The sequence below is a fragment of the Xenopus tropicalis genome, chromosome 7, assembly GCF_000004195.4.
Source record: "Xenopus tropicalis strain Nigerian chromosome 7, UCB_Xtro_10.0, whole genome shotgun sequence".
NCBI lineage: Eukaryota > Metazoa > Chordata > Amphibia > Anura > Pipidae > Xenopus > Xenopus tropicalis.
Genome location: NC_030683.2, coordinates 52,716,817 through 52,738,407, shown reverse-complemented (window position 1 = coordinate 52,738,407; position 21,591 = coordinate 52,716,817). Strand labels below are relative to the sequence as shown.

General features: G+C 37.6%; 1 protein-coding gene across 1 annotated transcript in view; it reads left to right on the top strand.

Annotated features, from left to right (window-relative positions):
- ogdhl (oxoglutarate dehydrogenase like) overlaps positions 1-21,591 on the top strand; it is a 56,039-nt gene that overhangs the window by 27,627 nt on the left and 6,821 nt on the right. The window contains exons 13-20 of the mRNA XM_002933905.5: positions 1,129-1,231; positions 1,342-1,470; positions 3,444-3,594; positions 7,850-7,977; positions 10,668-10,846; positions 14,497-14,568; positions 18,552-18,677; positions 19,131-19,203. Of these exons, the coding sequence (XP_002933951.2) occupies positions 1,129-1,231; positions 1,342-1,470; positions 3,444-3,594; positions 7,850-7,977; positions 10,668-10,846; positions 14,497-14,568; positions 18,552-18,677; positions 19,131-19,203 (961 nt within the window). The remainder of the gene's footprint in view (positions 1-1,128; positions 1,232-1,341; positions 1,471-3,443; positions 3,595-7,849; positions 7,978-10,667; positions 10,847-14,496; positions 14,569-18,551; positions 18,678-19,130; positions 19,204-21,591) is intronic.

Sequence of the window (21,591 nt, the reverse complement as noted above, 5' to 3'; positions counted from 1 at the left end):
GGATCCAGTCACAGCTAACTGAACCGCTCTAGTTAGGAGGGCTGGGCGGGCCGGGAGCAGCACGAGAGAGCAGGACCCCAGCGTGACTGACGTGGGCGGGGAAATGACGTCACCAAAGTCGCCGCCCACGTCTCACGCTCACTCCTCTCTCAGTGGCTGCAGCGTGTCAGTAGGAAAGAAGCTAGGGCCGGCGGCCCGAGCTAAAGACAGAGACTTTGTTCTGGCCGGAAGCCCTGTGAATGGGAGGGGCTTCAGCGTTTCAGCAGGGATTAAACAAACTTCTTGAACAGTAGGTAGCAAATAAAATTTATTTTATTCAATTTTACAGTGTTAGCTGCATTTTTAGATAAAGTGAAAAATGATTGTATATGTCTCCTTTAACACTAATAAGCATAATAAGCAATATCAGACTGACAGGAGACACAACCAATAGGAGTTAAGTCTGCTGCACATTTTTTGTTAACTATGTATATGCCAAAGATTGTTCTATTAAGGTGAACAACCCCTTTAAAGAATGTTGCTCTCTGGAATTCTGATCAGGCGATACAAATGCCAAAATTGGATCTGCAAAATTAGACATGCAATTTGATTTCACATATATTGTACCATGTACAATATGAAGAGTCAAACAGGAATGCAGAGAATATAAAGGGACAGACAAATATGCTTTCAACTGCAATTACATTAGATTATAATCAATTTATATTATAAATGACATTATATGTGAGTTTGCAAATGATTATCTAATCTTTATGGAGAACTTGTAAAACCATTGAAATGTTTTTTTTAGATTGGAATTTTATGTTATGTTTTATGTTTCTTGATTTTTATTGGGAGGGGCATGGTCCCCTTTGATTTATTTTCTGTTTCTCTCCCTCTCTCGATGAAATGGTCCTGTTACCTAAAAAACCCTTCAAGAAAAGATCTTTATTTTATTCTGTAATATAATGCATGAGGTTACTTGATTAATAATATATGACAAAGGTTTATAACACCAAGCTCTTCTTCTTCTAAAAGCGGTGAAAGATTGTGTTTGCTTTGGTTTTCTTAAGATAATGCTGGTTATATATGAGAGCATTTAAGAAATAAACTATAAGAAAACACAACAAACAATATATCTGTTTACAGGAAGAGATTGCAAAGTATGATAGAATTTGTGAAGAGGCCTATGCTAGGTCCAAAGATAAGAAAATTCTCAATATAAAGCACTGGTTGGACTCACCATGGCCAGGTAGGCGAGTTTTAAGAAGAAAAATAATTGCCAGGTAGGCGAGTTTTAAGAAGAAAAATAATTATGACACATTATTGTTTTCACTTCCTCTAATTTATATGTCTTTGAAGGATTTTTCACTTTAGATGGTGAACCAAAGAGTATGACGTGTCCCCCAACTGGTATTCCTGAAGACTTGCTCTCCCATATTGGTAATATTGCCAGTTCAGTGCCTGTGACAGATTTCAAAATTCATGGAGGTGAGTTGTATATCTTTTTGTTTCAGACTTTTTCACAAATTTTCTGTGTTTAAAAAAGGTGTGAGTGTATCAAATACATTTCTTGATCTCTGACGAGAAAGCATTGAAACAGACAGGGCTATAACCACCCCGTGGCTGTACATCAGTGGAATCACTCATGTTTCAGACCACTATTCCTCAAACAGGGTAAAAGTGTAACAAATCGCAAAGTCTCTCGGTTAGGAAGGGAAGTCTAATGTTTGTTTCCATTAACCACAATCCTTTTGACTGTAAAAATGTGTAAATTCTGTTTAGGACATTTAAAAATATTGTTTTCAACAATGAAAAATCAGACAGAAATAAACATCACACTAGCATATGTACTTATCATTGGTCATTTACTGAAGCAATGTCATGGTATGAAAAAAATACTGCTGCAGTTTGTTTAATCTGTTCTACCAAAATTTGGTTTAAACTGTTATTGCCAGATCTGTCTATCCTGTTACAAATTAAATATAGTAAGCCTATTGATGTACGGGAACTATGGTGCTACCGCCATCTATAAAGTTAAAGGTAATATAATAAGCAAAGGTAATTTGCTTATCGTGGTGTGATTTGTTAATTAGTCACACCAAGTCACACCTACAGAGGGGAATACTAGAATTTGCTTTTCTTCATTGAATGGACTGTGGGCTATCACTCCAACTTGCAGTGCAGCAGTAAAGAGTGACCAAGGTTTATCAGAGCACAAGCAGTTCTAAATCTAAACATTTAATTTAACTTAATTAAAGGAGATATATTTGCAGTTTGCATTCATTACACAGTTTCAAAGGTTACAAAGTTATTTGTAAATAAAATTGCTGTTAAAAGCAGCATCTGTCTGTCCCTGTTTTCTGAATTACTTCTTTTCTCACAATGCATTCAAGGCATTTTGGGAAATTAAGTCTGAGCTAGAGAAGAACTGCTACATTGTATTAAAGGAGAAGGAAAGGCTAATAAAGAGTTAATCTCAAGCTGCAGGCATACCTTCAGTTCTCTCAATAGTGCCCTTTAGTCTCCCCATATTTCACCTGTTCAGATGATCAGAAGCCAAACAGGAAGAAAAAATGCTGAGCTGTGTAAAGAAAGTTCCCATAAGGCCTCACTCCTGCACGGAGACCCAGACTGTGTACATGCTCAGTTTGTAAGACTATGGGGCTGATTTACTAATCCACGAATCTGAATCCGAATGAGAAAAATTCGGATTGGAAAACGAACATTTTGCGACTTTTTCGTATTTTTTGCGTTTTTTTCGTCGCCGTTACGACTTTCCCGTAAATTGTCGCAACTTTTTCGTAACCGGTACAACTTGCGCGAATTGTCACGACTTTTTCATAGCCATAACAAATTTCGTGAATTGTCGCGACTTTTTCATTTTACTTCATCCTTAGACCACTATATTTTATTTCTATAGGATTTTGTGAGGCATTTTATCTCAGGGTTTCTGGATAGCTTGTATAGTGCATAATATGCCACATAAGTCAAAAGGAAATCACTTGGATGTTGCTGAAATGTCCTCGGGCTTATAATAAATGTAATAAAAATCTCCTTGCATGTTTCCAATCAAAATGATCCTACTCTCTGCTTACAAGCCTGCCTACTAATTATAAAGCCCTTTGGTGTGCTGACCTTTTAATAGAATTGTTGGTTGCTTTGAAAATTATCATGAACCATTCAGGGAGTGGGCTGAAAGTAGATTGTAGCACTGCTTTTAATTCATTTTTATTGTTTTGTTCTCTAATAACATTAATATATATTTTTAAAAATGTCCATGTTTGTATTATCATTATACTGTAGTTTATCTTTCTATCCAAATTTCCCTGAATTAGAAAAGCTGTATCCATAGATCATTAACTTTGTAGTGGTCGAAAATAAAAATAAAAAAAGTCCTAAGGTTCATTAGAATGTATATGCTTCAAATGTTGGTAGACTTTACTGTAATGGTTCCTTTACAGGACTCTCTAGGATTCTGAAGAGCAGACTGGAAATGACAAAGAATCGTACAGTGGATTGGGCACTGGCAGAATACATGGCATTTGGATCTTTGCTGAAAGAAGGAATCCATGTCAGACTTAGTGGGCAGGATGTAGAAAGAGGAACGTTTAGGTACATGTTTTACTCTACATTTATATTTACTTAAAGTACTAGAGTTGTTGTTATTATTATTATTTGATTTGAATGTAAATTTAAATATGTACATTCATTTAAATTAAATGTAAAAATTAATTTGTATGTATTTTTAAATGCTTTAATATAATTCATGTATTCATTATTATTAATAATATTTGTACATGTATGCTTGGGAAGTCCTCATAGATATCAGATGATTTAATGATCAATTGGACAAGCTAGAAAATTTCATTTGCTGATGCAACATATGTCAGTGTACAGTATGGTTCATTAGCAGATGATTGGTCAGATACCTATAATTATCATGCAGTGTTTGGCCACTTTAGGCTTATGTCTCACTGAGCAAGTTAGCTGCCTGCGATAGATCTCTGCTACGACGAGCGACTAGCCACTCCAAAATGCCCTTCCACCAGCAAAGGCATTTGGTAGTGCCTGCAGGGGGAAACTTCACACAGCTTCAGAGAGCCAAAGCAATGCGTAGGCCTTTCCACCGACCCGCGGTAATAGAAAATAATAAAAAGCTCTATCATGGGACATTAGTCTAAAGATGAACTTTTTTAAAGCACTTGGATAAACATGATTTGTTTATTTGTTACTTTTCTGATTCATATCACTTAGAATGTTTTCACAAGATGGTTACCTTTTGTTCTTCCACTTTCATTTTCATGTTTTATATTTTGTAATCGCTATCTGCAATAGTCAACTCTCCAAAACTCCACAACCGCAATCAGGCCCGGATTTGTGGAGAGGCCACAAAGGCCCGGGCCTAGGGCGGCAGAAATCTGGGGGCGGCATGCCGCCCATCCGCACAAAGATCTAAAAATTTGTGTTCCCATACGGAGCAATGACCTATGGCGCATGCGCGCTTGGAACCCCCCGCCGCTATTCGCGCATGCACACTCGCACCCCCCCGCTGTTAGCTTTTATTGGCTAGCACTGATGCCTTTCAGCTCTACAGTACTAGGTTCGATTTTAGGCAGGGCACTAGCTGCAATGAGTTTTGTATGTTCTCCTCATGCTTGCACAGTTTTCCTCCAGGTACTCTGATTTGTACTCACATTCCAAAAACATACTGGCATGGGGTTTATGATCAAATTGACCATAGTGCATACCTCCCAACTGTCTGATTTTGACAGCTCAGCCTGCAGTCCTGAAACTTGTTTCTCAAACTTAATTAAAAAATTAGCTTTTGGCAGAGAGCCCAGAAAAACAGAACAGAACTGAGTCTTGCAGCTTAAAGGACAATTTCGCCTTTTTTAAAACTTAAAATAACCTGCCAAATGATGTTAAATGGGATGGTTATTTAGGGAGTGTGGTTACAAAAATGGGCGTGGTCAAAAATGTTTGTGGCATTTCTTTTTGTCCCTTTTTACATTTTTTAAATGTTGGAAGGTATAATAGTGTGAGACAATGTGCTACAGATGTTAGATTGTAAGTAAACATCATGATCTAAATATATTTAATGGAAGTCACATATGAGCTTAATCATACCAAAGCAAGAAACCCAGGAAGGTAAGCCTGAATAGGGTAAGGTACAGATGATAACACTAGCAATAAAATACATTTATAAAAACAATCATTTGTTATTGTGCATAGTTAAATGAATAAAGGACACATAGAAAGAAACTTTAATGGTTGCCGCTGTCTGCAATCTATATGGTTATGGTTAATCTTCTGGCAGACGTTGAAGTATCAATATGATACTAGCCTACTGGGATATCTGTAAAACTCCTGGTGGGCCCTTCCACACCTAATTATTTAGCGTATTTCATAATAATTCCTTATTTCTTTATGAAACAATATGGATGTTGGAAGTATAATATGTAAGAGTGAGGACAGGTGGAAAAATAGTTTTGAGATCAAAAGTAAAGACTCAATGGCACCAAAGAAGTCTATAGACCTGAAAAAACACATGAAATATGTACCAGGTTGAACGGTCATATATCCTTTAGAGAACTACTATATACATGAGCTAGTATGACTGGACCTGCAGTCCAGATGTATAGCAAATGGTAGACTTGTTAGAGTTAGGAATTAGAAGAAAGGCTTTGCTTGTATTCAGCCAGAGCAAAAACAATCATTGTCTTTATTTGGAACAGAGGAATATATACAATATATGGCAGCCATTTTTAGGAAGGCAGACAGTATACCCTAATTAAATAAGTATAAGGAAAATAACTGGCTGACTACTCTACTTTTTTATAATTGCACTAAATGTCACTCTTTCAGCTTGTAAGTGTAAGCATAAAACCACACTGTAATAGATATAATTGGCAAGAATGATTGTTTGTATATATGAGTAGTCTTGGGCATAGCCCTAGCACAGGAGCTGCAAGGTTACATGGCATTAGGGAAGGTAAATGCAGTTTGTATTATAAGCAAGATCTGTTGCATTAAATCTATGAATTATCCATTTCTGTTGGCGTGTGCATGTATGAAAGATCAGACTGACAAAGCTCTTCCTGAGTCACTTAACCCATTACCATTCCACCTAACCTTAATTATATTATTAATTGGAGTATATTTGGGAGGGCAATTTGTTCTTGACATTCATAACATAAGAGGAGGGTACATAGAGACCACTGCTTCATTCTGTTTGACACTGGCAGCTATGTAGCAAGTAACACACATAATGGGTATTATCAGTGTAATAGTCCATTTTGCCTGGGCACTCGGAGAGCTGAACATATTGGTGTGATTCAGTCAGTTAGTCTCACTCATTACTCAGGGAGTTAATGGATTACAGTAATTGCTTCAGTCATCTCTGTTTTCATAATGTGCCTCAGCATCCCATTCTAATGCTGATTAATGAACCCTCCAAGCTCTAGGGGAGGAGGGGTGAACATTTCTACTGCTTTAATATATCCATAGACACATTGGAAAAGGGCAGTTTTTTCTCACATGGTGCAGCTACTTCTATGACTACGTTTTGTTTAGGAATCACTTGATTCACTGCTATTGAATTACACGTAATATTGATCTAAAGGGGTTCTTGTAATAAGCTTTTTGATAATAGTGATAGATCACCTAGGTGCATTCAGTGTAATTGTAAATTTTGGAGGACAGCAATATCAAAATTGGTACAGATAGTGAATGTTGAGTGCTACTAACTTTTCTTACAACTTGAACCTGTTTGTTTGCAGAAAATAGTATTTCAGCTTTGTCTACGTGTATGCACAGAATATGCACTGGTGTGGTTTCTAATGGATATATGCATTGGTGAAATACCTGGTTCTCCTATTGGGTATATGCACTGGTGGGTCTCCAATTGGGTGGATGCACCCGTGGGTCTCTGATTTTATTCTGTAGTCAGTAAAGAAGAGTGGATATTGATGTTGAACCTCAGGGTGCTTTTCTAACCACCAAGCTGATAGGTGTTGCCAATTAGTAAATAACCTTAATAATGCCTGTTCTTTGTTTACTTGAATTATGCACATGCCTGAGTAAAGTGGCTTCATTTCATCTCAGCTTATTGCATCTCTCCGGGTCTACTTTACTGTGACATAGTTGGGTACATTGATGCTGTGGTGTTATTCATTGTTAATGATGTGACTTCAGAGAGAGGCAGATGAGGACATGCAGCAAATAACTTATGGGACTCAGGCACTCAAGGCCACAAAAATAAAAGTAAAAATCTTTATTTCTGATTACATTATAATCATCATTATTATTTCCATATGCCCTATGCATTTAGTTCCCTTAGAGGCATGTAAGGTGGCCGTACATGGGCAGATTTCTGCTGCCGATCTGGGTCCTTCAGACTAATTCTGTCCATGTATGGGCATCCCGACAGACTTATCTATTTTGCCTTAGGGCCAAAAGATCAAATTAGCTTGATTTTGCCCACCTCAGGTGGGCATATTGGGAGAAGATCTTCTTGTTTGGCGGCCTCACCAAAGGAGCGGATTGCAATGTGTATGGCCAGCTTTAGTCATAGGAATCTTGGGTGTCCTTAGCTTTTATCTCAGCTCTGGTGGTGGTAGTCATTGTAATTTCACTGGGATCATGATAAGAAATGATAAGAGAAAATATAATTTAAAAGGCAACGGGCGACAGATAAAGATACCAAGTACATATAAGGATATGGCATTCTAGTGTAGCATATATACTAAGCTTTGGTGGAGAAGAAAACCCATATATAATTAAACATATATATTAGGTGATGTATAATACCCTGAAAATTCAAGATAAATATTTTACCAAATCGCTTTTGCTTTCTCTATATTTCCAGTCATCGTCATCATGTTCTGCATGATCAGGAGGTTGACCGTAAGACTTGCGTTCCAATGAATCATCTTTGGCCAAACCAAGCTCCTTACACAGTGTGCAACAGTTCCTTGTCTGAATATGGCGTACTTGGTAAATTATTACCTTCCTCCCCCAAATCACCTAAAATTTTTGGCATGGATCTGTTATTTGACTATGCTTTTTCTTAGTTGAACTAAAACTGATTATTCACAAATCTACAGTGATTAATAGTGTCACATTTATGCTTAAATATAGGTGTGGTGAGCACTCAAAATGTGTTAGACAATGCACATGGACTGCTTCTGCCCGTTGCATTTCATATAGCTGCAGTCTCTAACAGAGAAGAGGGCAACCTGTTGCTCCATGTTTTCTTCCTGATTGACAATACTACATCCTCTACTATGTATTTATTATGCATTATATGTGTTCATATTTTAAAATGTCAGTGCAAATAGTTTATAGTGTTATTTATAACATAACCCTAATACATAATACACCAGACAATATCAAAAGCATTTAAGATGATGAATTAAAGCTGTTGCTACAGCAAAGAAGACATTTGTTACATGTCTTTGTTATTGTAGAGTAAGATCAGTAGAATAACTTCTCTTTATCCTCCAAGCTCAAAAGCTCAGCAAAAGTTTACCAACTGTTGCATGGGAGAACTATTTCTGTAGTTCTGTTGGAGTTAACATTTGACTTATGCCAATTGGTTATAAGCTGTGGGTGTGAATGTAAGCAGAGGGGATTTGAACTTAAAAATCCTGAAAACCTCTGATTCACAGTTTTCAGTGGCTAGTTATTTCAATTGGATTCCATAAGCCAGTGGAACAAAGGGCAACTGCAAACCCAACAAGCTGCTTTCTTTTTTTAATGTGCATATTGCATGTGTTTTGCAACACAGAGAGAATATCCCTTGTTACTTATTATTTTTATCATTTTGGCTTTACATCTTAGTGCTAGTGGGTGATGTGTGTGATTTGATATTGCAAAATGCGCCATATGTAAAGCAAATAGGCTATTTACTAAACTGGCATGCTTTACTTGAATGAGAAGAAAAACATCATAAGTCTGTAAGCTAAGAACAAATTTCCTTCTTCAGAAGTTAATGTTTATCATGCAATGTGTCTAAATAAGGAACAGCATATGTGGAGATAAGCCTTAAACAAATTAGCCATATTGCAGATCTTCTCAGCCATGTCTCCCAATCAGTAGAAATGGACTTGTAACGGTGAAGATAAAATTAGAATTGGATTAAAAGCTGTCAGGGGAAATACTATTTTGTGTACACTGGGAAAATGATGTTGTGATATATTTTGTAAGAGTTTTTTTTTCTGCTAGCTTCATTTTGAAGAATGAAGTGAAGATCCAGATAAAAACTTGCTTTTACATCCTTTGGTTAATAGTAAGAGCTATGATACACCTCACTATTAAATGTAAAAGGGCCTTCTGATCTGCAGACACTTTATTTTGTTTAGTTAATCTGTGTCAGAGTCAGCACAGGTGATGACTTTTGCATCAGTTAAAAGCCACTGCAATGATCCTTTCCTGTAATACTTGGGCTGTCTGCAATTTAGTCATTATTGTCTATAAAGCTTACTCGTGCCACTCTTTTCCTGTATTTTACCTATTTGCATTTAGGCAACACTCGCAATTCTGTTACATTCATTTAAATTTACTGAAAGTTTTGCAATCTGTTATCTTATTTGTCTTTTTTTAATTGTATCTTCTCAACCTAAAAAACAATGAATTTGCTGTACCATGTGAAATGAATCAAACGATTCATATTTTAATGATAGCAATCAGATATTGATCATGTCGCATACAAAGCTCAATGCCAGTTTAGTCAGAAAAGAATTGGCAATAAATGCCTTTATTTGAGCACCTAAAACAAAATAGTGAATAGGATGACGCATAACATAAGATATGCTCTAGAATAGTGCTGTCCAACTGGTGCACCCCCCCCCACCTGTCTGGCTGCTATGACTGCTTACCTTTGTATAAGTTTTAATTGTATCATTTTTTATATGTTCCCCTGCCAAAGACCTCTTTTTGAATGGGGGTCAAAACGCACAGAGCACAGAATGGCGTTTAACAGCTCAAGCTGTCACACACACATTCTGATCAACTGAAGCATTGATCATGGCAGAAAAGAATTTGATATTGTGTTAATTTGCTAATCACTTTCTGAATAACAGGATACCTTTTTTTTACAGAAGAGTGTTAATAACTTTAAAAACATACTTCATCTGATTCTTTTTTCTTCTGCAATATTCTACCTTGTAGTTAATAACCCTTGTGTGGTGTAACAGTTAAACTATTTCAGGTTTCTGTCTGAGTATAACTCTGACCTGGTAATAGTAGAAATGACAGGTACGTGACACCTGCCTTTGAGAGCTTTCTGACGACTTCTCCTGGCGCCTGACTGTGTGCATTGCTAACAAAAGGCCCAGACCCTGTCTGTCATCACAGTCGGCATGCCCAGCATACTGTTCAGCCAGGCACTAATTAAATGGATAGCTCTAAATAATATCTCCTTGCAATATCATTTGCCTTGAAAAGATTTCAGAGGATGTTGCTTTACTGCTTTCTGTTTAAAATTACATTATAATCATTTAGTTGCTGAGATTGTCTGCCTATCTATCTGTCACATTGACTCTGGGTTAAAGATCTTTTGACATTTCTATAACAGAAAATATATTTCTCTGCATATGTGTAGGACTGGCCTTATAGTGGAATTATCTCTTGTTTCCTGTTGCTTTTACTCACTCCGTATGTACTGTTTATATGTTATTTTGCAGGTTTTGAGCTTGGCTTTGCCATGGCAAGCCCCAATGCTTTAGTGCTTTGGGAAGCACAGTTTGGGGATTTTTATAACACAGCTCAGTGCATAATTGACCAGTTTATCAGCTCTGGGCAGGCTAAATGGGTCCGTCACAATGGAATCGTGCTACTGCTACCTCATGGGATGGAAGGAATGGTAAGAGAATTAAGGGAGAACCAGTTTATCACATGATTAAAGGGGACCTGTCACCTTAAGAAATAATTCCAAATTATTGTGTTTGTTAAGCAAAATAAACTTCACTTGTACTATATAAATGATATTTATCTTGTTTCTTTCAGGCTTGGAATTCTACAGTCACAGCAAATAGGCAAATGCCATTTTGTGGGCACTGTTATTAAGGCAAGCTTTGTATCACCCCAAAATCTTGTGTATGTGCCAGAATGGGGGGCCTGATGCCCATGCCCATGCACTGGCTACACAATTAGATGGTTAGGAGGGAGGGGGGAAAGTGAGAGCTGAATTGAAAGTTAAAGTACTTGTCTGCCCCGCCTCTATGCCTAAGGAATAGAGGCAGGTCAGGCAGTATACGATTAACAGCTGGGATGTTTAAATGCCTTTATAATGGGTTTAGATGTGTTTATATAAAAATGAATTTGGGTTCCATGTTTAACTTAAGAATTACTTTAATTATACAGCTTTTTATGACTGGGTGACAGGTCCACTTTAAAGTTTATATCACAGTAACAGTCCAAAATAAGGAATAAATAAGGAATATGTGAATGTACTGCTGTTACTAGTTCCAGGGCAGGTGACAAAACTGGTCCAATACCTTTATTTTATCCCTTTGTATATGGGTACTAGAAATATTAGGATGTATTTAAAGGTTGTACACCTCGAGGCTCATTAGTACTGTTTTGTGACACCTACAAGCATACCTTGTTCTATGTAGTAAGCAAACTAACAATAATGTTTATGAATCAGGGCCCATGGGTCTTGTTGCAGTGTTTATGCTGGGGTCTTTCTTGTTGCCTTAGATCACAAGTTCCTTACTTATCTGCCCACAAATATCCATCAAGGACCAATTAGTATTGTGCTATGCATTTGCAGTTAGTGCACCCTCCCACTCTGCACCACATTAGCAATCTGCTTTTCTAATGAAGATATTTAAGGACTCATTTACTAATATCAGTGCCACATTAAACAAGGCAGCTACCCATAGCAACTAATCAGCAATTCATTTTATTCATTCTACTACAGCCTAGAATATGAAATCAAAAATGTGTTAAGTTGTCATAAGTGTGATATAGAGTCTATGTTAATAAACAAACCCTACAAATAGTGTCATTTTTAATGGGTGTGTGAGTGAGAGTATTTCCCCCTCCAGTAGCAACCCCAACTCCCCATTGTTTCTTCAGAGGGATTTTTTAAAGGTTATACGTAAATAGTGTCTGAAATTGTGACTGGTATCCTAAAATCCACTTTTGGTTTTACAATTGGAAATGTATGGTGCAACGTAGGTAATTTATTTTGTAATTCGGCTAGTTGATGCTTACCTAAGAGCTCCATAGACTTTTTTTTTGCATGGCATCATAATTTGTTAAGGCTTGGCATTTAGTATATGTTGTCATCTACCAACTGTAAAGACAGTTCTGGACAACAATGTCATGGATAACTTGACTCAATGAGAAAGTTATCTCATGGTTTATCATGTGAAAACTCGTGGACAAGGAAAAAAACTTTTCTCCAAATTCACTTCCAGTTTTTTCCCATAAACTACAAGAGAGTTTTCACATGAAAAACTTTGAATTGAATTGCATCTCAAATTGAATCTATCCCATGAGTTTTTACCTAGTAAACCTTTTTCACGCTGAATTAAATCTGGACCATAGATGGATACATTGATTTTACTGACAATAGGTAAATTATATGCTTGCGTGCGTTTCTCATAGGCCATTTCTTGTGCTCATGGGGCTGTTTAATAACTGCTGTTCAATTGGCCAAATGGCTTGCATGTTTATATATTAATTTAAAGTACTATGTAAACAATAGTTCAGTGAAAAGTACTTGTTCTGTAGAAAGCACATAATTGAAAATGTTGCTGTAGTTTCCCTGATATACTAAGTTTGGTGGAAGGCAACTGTGCTAGCAATGGAAGCACAGTTGTTCATTAGTTCAATAAACACGGTTTGAGCTTTTAGCCTTCTGTGTAAATTATGAGTTATGATTTTTTTTTTATTTCTTGCACTTATAATTTAACTTATAAGTAAAATCACATTCTGCTTTGAGTACTTATGCACACAATAAAAACAGATCACAAGTCTATAAATGGGATGTAGTATGGGAAGGTAATGGTTTAATTATACCAGGCACTGTGGAAGATGAAGTTCAGAGGGGGCATGGGGGTAGATTTTGCCACTGCACAAAAATTTCCCTACACTCCAGACTCCCTGTCTGGCTGCACATGCTGACTTCTGGAAAATTCTGGGGGCACATGGTTTATACAGAGGGCTTTTCAGTGGACTGCTGATTCGTTTTTATTGTGCTTGTAAGAAATTGAAGTGACTTTAGTTTTGATTTCAAATTTTGTCCTGTTTAGTACAAAAAAATAACAAAAACAGTAAATATGTCCTAATTTAAACAACATGGCCAGATGTATGTTTAGCACAGATTGTTAACTGAACTAATATTAAATTGGTATACTGCAACATTAATGTATCCCATGCTTATATACTGCCCTCTCTGTTGCTAGCACAGTTGCCTTTCTCCAAACTGAACATATCCGTGAAAAGTGCAGCTGTATAACAAATGTTTCAGTGGTCTGCTTCATACAACAAATCAAAGAAAATTGCATTTTAGATGATATTAATACTTCTACATTTCCATTGCAATAATTAATGGGATTTAAAGATGAAAAAAAGCATTTCTAAGGATACTTATTTGCATAATAAAAACAAATCACAGTTTAAACTGCTCTTTAGCTCAAAACTAGGATGTAGCTGGGGGAAGAGATGGGTTTGTTTATACAGAGGGTTTTTCAGTGGTCGAGTGATTTAAATTGTGCTCTTGAGAAGCTGAAGTAGAATGTGAATTTACTATTGATTTTAGATTTTCCTCCATTTAGTAAAAAAAAAACTAAATCAATAATTTACAATTAACTAATAAAAAGAATTTAGATTAGTATCTTTAAAACAAACCCTGTTTATTAAAATAAAGTATAATAGGGGAGTATTCTGTCCCATTGATATAACCTTCATGCCCCACTGCCCTTTCCATTGCTAGCACAATTGCTTTTTACGAGACTAAAGGTCCCCATACGCAGGCCAATAGTAGCTGCCGATATTGGTCCCTTGGACCCTGTATGGGCACTCCCGATGGGCCTGCCCGACCGATATCTGGCCTGAAATGGGCCAGATTTTGATCGGGCAGGTTAGAAAATCTAGTCGGATCGGGAGTCCTTGGAATGACTTTGCCTATGCCCGTCATTATAATTCCGATATCACCCACCCGTAAGTGGGGGTTATCGGGAGAAGATCCGCTTGCTTAGCAATGCCAGTGTATGGGGACCTTAAGAATACCAGTAGAAAGTGTTATCAAATATTCATACAGCAAATTTTAAACAAATCAGATAATCCAGGGTGATTCTATTAGGAAACAATTGTGTTCATCTGTATGGGTAACTCTGAATATTTTCAGGGAGTAGTTCATATTTCTAGAAGAAGATTTTATATTACACCAGAATAAATTGATTCTTAGAAGCCATTAATGCTTCTACATTTCCATTGCAATAAGTAATGTGATTCAAAGAAAAGCATTTTTAAACTTCTCATGTCTAATGTTATTACCAGGGGCCTGAGCATTCATCAGCCAGACCTGAAAGGTTTCTGCAGATGAGCAATGACGACTCTGATGCTTATCCTGTAAGTTGATTTGTCTATCACTATGCCCTGCTGCTTCTTGACCTTATTCTCTGATTATACCTGTGGAAGAATCCTTTGTATGTTGGAGTGGTGAATGGTCTGTTGCCTATTTCTTTCTTGTGTCCTGGTCACTGGATAATGAAATCAGGGTTATGGCTTATGCCCAGTGATAGGGAATATTATGACAGAGATTCATGGCCATAAGGAATATTAACCATAATGACATTGAAGTGCTGTGTTTTCAAAGAGCACTATATATCAGAAGAAAAGTATGGTTCATATATGTTGTATAAAGATGCTGTATATCAGGAATGGGGGTATCTGGGTTAAAGCCCCTAGACATCATTTTATAAAATTGTGGATTATTATATTTGTGGGTGATTTATCTATTTTGTTAGACACAGGGATTGATTATACATCACTAAGACACTGATTAAACCGAAACCTTTAAAGTTCATTTGCTAATTAAATCTTTACAAATTCAAACATTCAAAAAAGGAAACATTTCATCACAATGCAATAAAAAATAATTTATTGGTTTAAGACCTTCTTAATATTCTGATCTAGTATCTTTATTTAATTTAATTTACCCTTAATGTGTGACCTTTTGTTCAGACAGAAAAGATACTGTGGGCAGAAACCAATAGGTTTCATTTTTCCATTTATTGCAAACAAATACCATCTTGCTCTCATTCATTTCTGGGGCATTTCCTGGGGCCAACTTTTACATTTCCTAGGAAAATTCTATGTTTTTTTTTTAAAGGACGCCATAAGCTTTCTGAATATGCTTGAACTAGTGTGTAATTACATTTCTGTAAAAAAAAACTATTTATTTAAAAATTACTTATTGTTTATTATACAGAGAAATGCTAAGTAGATATATTAGTTTATTTGTGTAAAAGTACAACTTATTTTGAAAGTTTTGTGAGGGTTCCTGCTTTATGTAAATCAAAACCCTACAGGAGTTTTAAAGTGGATTTTCAAAGCAATCCCTATCAGAAATAAGCTTGCTGAGCACGGCATGCATGGAGGATGTAGGGGCACAACTGTCAATTGCATGGGTTAAGGCAGGGATCCTAAAACTAAGGCCCACAGGCCGGATACAGCCCCCCAAGGTCATTTACCTGACCCCTGCTGTGTCCTCACCCCTGGCTAATACCTATCTGCCTCAGTGTGGTCCTCAGCCCAGCTGCAGCAGATAGGTAGTAGCCAAGGGTGAGGCGGGGAGCAGGGGGGGACTGTAGTTTGAGGACTAACTATAGTCTGGCCCCCCAACAGTCTGAGGGACCGTGAACTTGACCCCCTGTTTTAAGGGGTGCAAATTTGATTTTTCTGCACCATATGGCCAGAACAGTTGGTTGGAGCAGTGTTGGAATTGGGGTGGGATGCAGAAGGATGACATCTCTCCACTTTATTTCTTTATTGTAATACAGGAGCTTTGTTTTGCTTCTCTGTACTTGCACATTCTTTAAATGTATAACCTGCAGTGCTAGTATTTTTTAACTTTCTACAGCAGGGGTGGGCAAACTTTTGGCTCAGGGGCCACATTGACTTACAGACAGGCCGGGCCAGCGTTACACTGTTTCTGCTCGTCAGTAACCAGACGCCAAGTCTCGCGTGATGAGACTTGCGGAGTCGGTGGGCTGGATTAAAAAGACCAATGGACTGGATGTGGCCCGCGGGCCGTAGTTTGCCCACCCTTGTTCTACAGCCTAATGGCTTGTCTTTTTTTCAAAGTTTAAAGGAGAACTAAAGCCTAACTAAAGAAGTAGGGCAAAATGTTGTACATTATGTTTTGGGATTCTGTACCAGCCCAAGGTGACCAGAACCCTTTAGCAGGGAAGATCTGTGCCTTTCAAGATGCCCCAGTAGTTTTCCATCTTCTCTTCTGCTGATTCACTGCACATGCTCTGTGCTGCTGTCAGTTACTGAGCTTAGGGGCCGACTCAATATATACTGCATAAATAGAATAAAATTGTAACAGTAAAAGGCTGATTAGTATTTCATTCGGATTCACATTACATGACAGAAACCTGGACAATAGCATAAGAATTGAATAATCAGCCCTGTAGCATCAGATTATATGACAGGCCAGCAAAATTTTCTGCTTGGTAATTTGCAACAACCCCTAAGCTTAGCTTCTCAACAGCTGCTCAGAGCTCAATGAGCATGTGTACTGTCCTGAACAGTTCTTACAGAATCCAATATGGGGAGCTCCTGTGACAACTGTAAAGGCCTATATCATTGCTACTATAGAGATGCTGAAACTTTAAGCCAGTGCAGTCAGTTTATAATATAAAATATGGCATATATATATATATATATATATATATATATATATATATATATTAGGGTTTAGTTCTCCTTTAAGTTCCAGACAGCCACACAGAGATTGGATAGGCTGGAGAGTAAATTTTGAACCTTCCTCCAGCCTATGCAATCCCCACGTGGCTGTAGCTGTAGCCATACCTAAACTTGTAGAATGTTAGAAATTAGCAGCACTGCAGTTTATGGCTGAAATAAAGACTGAATAAAGACTTAAAGGAAGAAATAAAGACTGGGAGGAAATAAAACTATAAAATGGAAAGAAGACATGATGAATAAAGATAAGTGGGGTGGATAGTAGGATAAAATGGTGGAAAAGAGTTAAGGGAAAAAATAAAAATGTGAGCTTAAAAAGCTCATTAAAAGGGCATATAGATGATAAATTGGAAAAAAATATTGCTGGAAGAAAAATAGAGAGGAGATGGAGAAGTGTTACATAGATGAGGAATCAAAAAGGGTTATAGAGGAAAGAAGAAAATGGGAGAAAGAAATAGAGAAAATGAATGTAGAGAACACAAGGTGTATTTGGTAGTAGAATGAGGAATGGTGGAAGAACGATATATATTAAAAATTGTGGGGTAATATAATATGCTGGGGTTGTGCTGTGTTGTAAGATATGCAGGCAGGGTGCTGTGTTTTCTGTAGATGAATTGCCAGCCGAGAAATTCATATGTGCTATTTTTATTTTAGGGTCTCTTCAGGCCAGATACTTTGGTTAATCTAAGCATATTGGGCATCAAACGGTTCAGTAGATGGAAATAGCAAAATGACTTTGCATTAAAGTGGGCGAAACCAGAAAGTGTTAGTGGGTGAGATTAATTATGAAAGTGGGTGGGGCTTATACTTGTGGGTGTGACTTAGCATGCTGTGCTATGTGCAGCTCACATAGCATTCTTCCACTTTGTTAACCTAATTCAAGCACTGGGATGCAAAATCATTCAATACTGCCATTTAGCAATTTTTTTAGGTTTATTTGTAGGATTGCGTCTTCAAATACAAATCTAAGGGGCTGGTTCATCAAAAATTGCAACTGTTCCTAAAATTCAACAAAATCACTGAATTGCAGAAAGTCACAAATAGTGATTTTGCAAGATTTATTAAAAAGCTATCAATAAAACATGAACATTGAAACCAGGCCAATTTAAATGTGGAAAAATGCAGAAATGGCTTTACTGGTTTAAAAATGTATAGAAACTGCAAATTGCAATTTCTCCCATGACTTACTGTGACCATGATTAACCTACCAATGATTTTTCATAAATATGCAGAAAGCTGGGAAATTAGCAATGGATTAGTTGTGATTGTATGTGATTTTTTTGCATGACACTGCAGTTTTTTATAAACATTCCCCCTAAGTTTTTACAAACAGCATCTTTATTCCTAAAAGCATGCAGAGGTATTATAGCTGACAAATTATATGCTAATGGCTTCCCAGTTTTGAAAGAGAGACACAATCATATTGCTTCTCCATTCATGAAACGTGCCACTGCTACCATACAGTACAGTATAATACATATTTATTGGTTCCATTGAAGCTTTAATGATAAGCTGAAGGTTTGTTACTATTGTTGTATGCTGAACATTAATATGGTTCATTGGGTGGTCCATGGCAGGTGTTTACTGTATTAGGTTGCACTGACAAGAACTTTTGTGTTTAGGAATTTACAAATGATTTTGAAGTTTGCCAGCTTTATGACTGTAACTGGATTGTGGTGAACTGTTCTACTCCAGCCAGTTATTTTCATGTTCTTAGAAGACAAATTCTGCTGCCCTTCCGTAAACCTGTAAGTATATCAGAAAAAAGGTAGCAGGCCTGAACTGGCAATTTGTAGATTCTGGCAAATGCCTGAGAGTTTGCTGTGAGATGCCACAGACTCACTATCTATTGGGCCTCTGTGTACTTTAAATGCCAAGGCCTAGTTTGAATCTTAGGGCTCTGGCACACGGGCAGATTAGTCGCCCACGACAAATCTCCCTGTTAGCGGGTGACTAATCTCCCCGAAATGCCATCCCACGGGCGAATCGCGCAACTGCGTATGCCATCCCACAGGCGATTTACATTTTTGGATGGCATTTCGGGGAGATTTGTCACCCGCGAACAGGGAGATTTGTCACAGGCGACTAATCTCCCCGTGTGCTAGAGCTCTTAGACCATGAGAAACATGAGAGAGAAGAGTAGAAAAGGACAAGACAATGAAGTATCCTATGACTAATCTCTCTTTTGTATAACATTCCAGCTAATTATTTTTACACCTAAATCATTGCTGAGGCATCCAGAAGCAAAATCTAGCTTTGATGACATGAACACAGGTCAGTATAAATACCTTCAGTATTTGGTGTTCTTTTAACAGACAATCATATAAAATGATGTACATTAAAAAGCTGAAATGTCTTTTTGGATAATGCAGCAAATGTAGTGTTCAGCATTTGTCCCGCAAACCTGAACTGCTTGCCCAGGCAGTATGCCTTGGATTTGCTACTACAGTGTGTTGTGTATTGGATTTTAAGCAGCGCTGGGGGGCATGAAAGAGACACTTGATGGGCAGAAAGAATATCCAACAGTCTTTGCACCTTATATATTATGTAAGACACAGATACAGGCTTCTTAAGGCAGGTCATAAATATGAGGCTCCTTGTACCTCTGCACACTTTCTAGAAAGCTGTGATGGATTGGGTCAAAACTTCGGTAACTTGCCCACACATTAGTACACTCATTTTGTGAATGTTTTAAGAAATTAAAATACACCATGTGGCGTTCAGGTAAGCATTAAGGTAAGCATTTTAAAAAATTTACATGCACCCTGTATACACGTACCATACTTATTTATCCTACAGTGTCATTTATTCTGAGAATACACCTATGTTATCTGGTTCAACACATATTAGTCACTGATAACACAAAATTACCATATCAAGTTAAAAGGAACAAAAACTATGAACCTAAATCTTAAACTCAAGCAAAAGTATGCTGCCCTTTTTAGATTACTTCATTGACAAATTATACCAAAAATGATTTAAGTAATTTAAAGTAAAGTGATAGTCATTTAAAGTAATTAAAATATCATGTACTGTTGCCCAGCAATGGTTAAACTGGTGTGTTTGCTTCAGTTTATAGATTATATAAATAAGCTGCTGTGTAGCCATAGGGGCAGCTAGTCAAAGGAAAAAAGGCACAGATTAGATAACAGATAAGTAGAATACAGTGGTGTTCTACAAAGCTTTTCTGTTGTCCACTATTTAGGGCTCTGGCACACGGGGAGATTAAAAACTTGTGCGACTAATCTCCCCGAACTACCATCCCACCGGCGAACATGGTACACGCCGCGCAGGCGATTTCGGCAAATCGCCAAAGTTGCCTCGCGAGGCATTTTCGGCGATTTGCCGAAATCGCGCCGCCGCGTGTGCCATCCCACCGGCGACTTACATGTTTGCTGGTGGGATGGCAACTGGTGCTAACTCGGGGAGATTAGTCGCCCGCGAACAGGAAGATTTGTCGCGGGCGACTAATCTCCCCGTGTGTCAGAGCCCTTAGGGTGAAGACACGCGGAGCTACTAGTAGCAGCTACTTTTTCACAGCTACTGAATGCCAGAAAATACCCAGCCACAGACAATACTGAGAATTGCCTCTGGTAAAACACATGTTGAGACTGTTATCAGTAAATGATCAGCATTGTCTATTTTTGTAGCCACTACAAGGAGAAGTTACTAGTAGCTTCATGTGTCTTCACCCTTAACCTGTGCCATTCAGCCCTATTTCAATTGCCTCCAATACTACAAAGCAGTTTGTTTCATATAAACTTTAGTAGTGTTTCCGAAGCAAACACACCAGTTTACCACTGCTGGGCTACAGTTTATTATGTTTTAATTACTTATGTTTATTTACATTTTCCAAGTGAAATACACTTGGAAAATATGTATGCATGTATAAATTTATTTATTTATAAAGCACGCAAGGACAATCTTACAATATATACAATTAACACAGGGAGGATGTCATAATAAATGGTTAGAGAAAGAGAGGGCCTGGTCAAAGATAACCTCAAGGTAGTGTGCTGAATTAAGAGGGTTAATGGTCATGCCGTCAATAGTAATGGTGAAAGGAGGAGAAGAGCTAGGTTTGGGCAGGAAGACCATGAACTCTGTTTTACTCTGTTAAGTTTGAGGTGGCGTTGGTTCATCCAGGAGGAGATAACCAGGAGGCAGTTAGCAATCTGGGTTTGAACATCAGTGGTCAGTGAAGGGGTGTCTAAATATATCTGGTTGTCATCTGCATATATGTGATATTTAAGACCAAAAGAAGAAATAAGGTCTCCTAAAGAGAGAATGTACAGGGAGAACAGCAAAGGACAAAATACAGAACCTTGAGGCACGCCCACACTAAGCTGAACCAGGGTAGAGGATTTGTTAGCAAGAGCAACGGAGGAGGGGTTAGAGAGAAGAGAGGAAGAGAACCAGGATGCTGCTTCATCCCGGATACCCAGAGAATAGAGAATTTGCATAAGTACAGAATAGTCGACCGTATCAAAAGCAGAGGTTACTGAGAGAATGAATGAGAACTGAGTAGCGTCTTGGCCTTGGCAGTCTGGAGATCCTCCATCCTCTTGTGTCTTTGACTCTTCTCTTATTGCAACTATATCTTTTATTTATTTGTGTTTATTGTAATACTTTGTATTTATTTTGTTTGTATTAATGTATTCT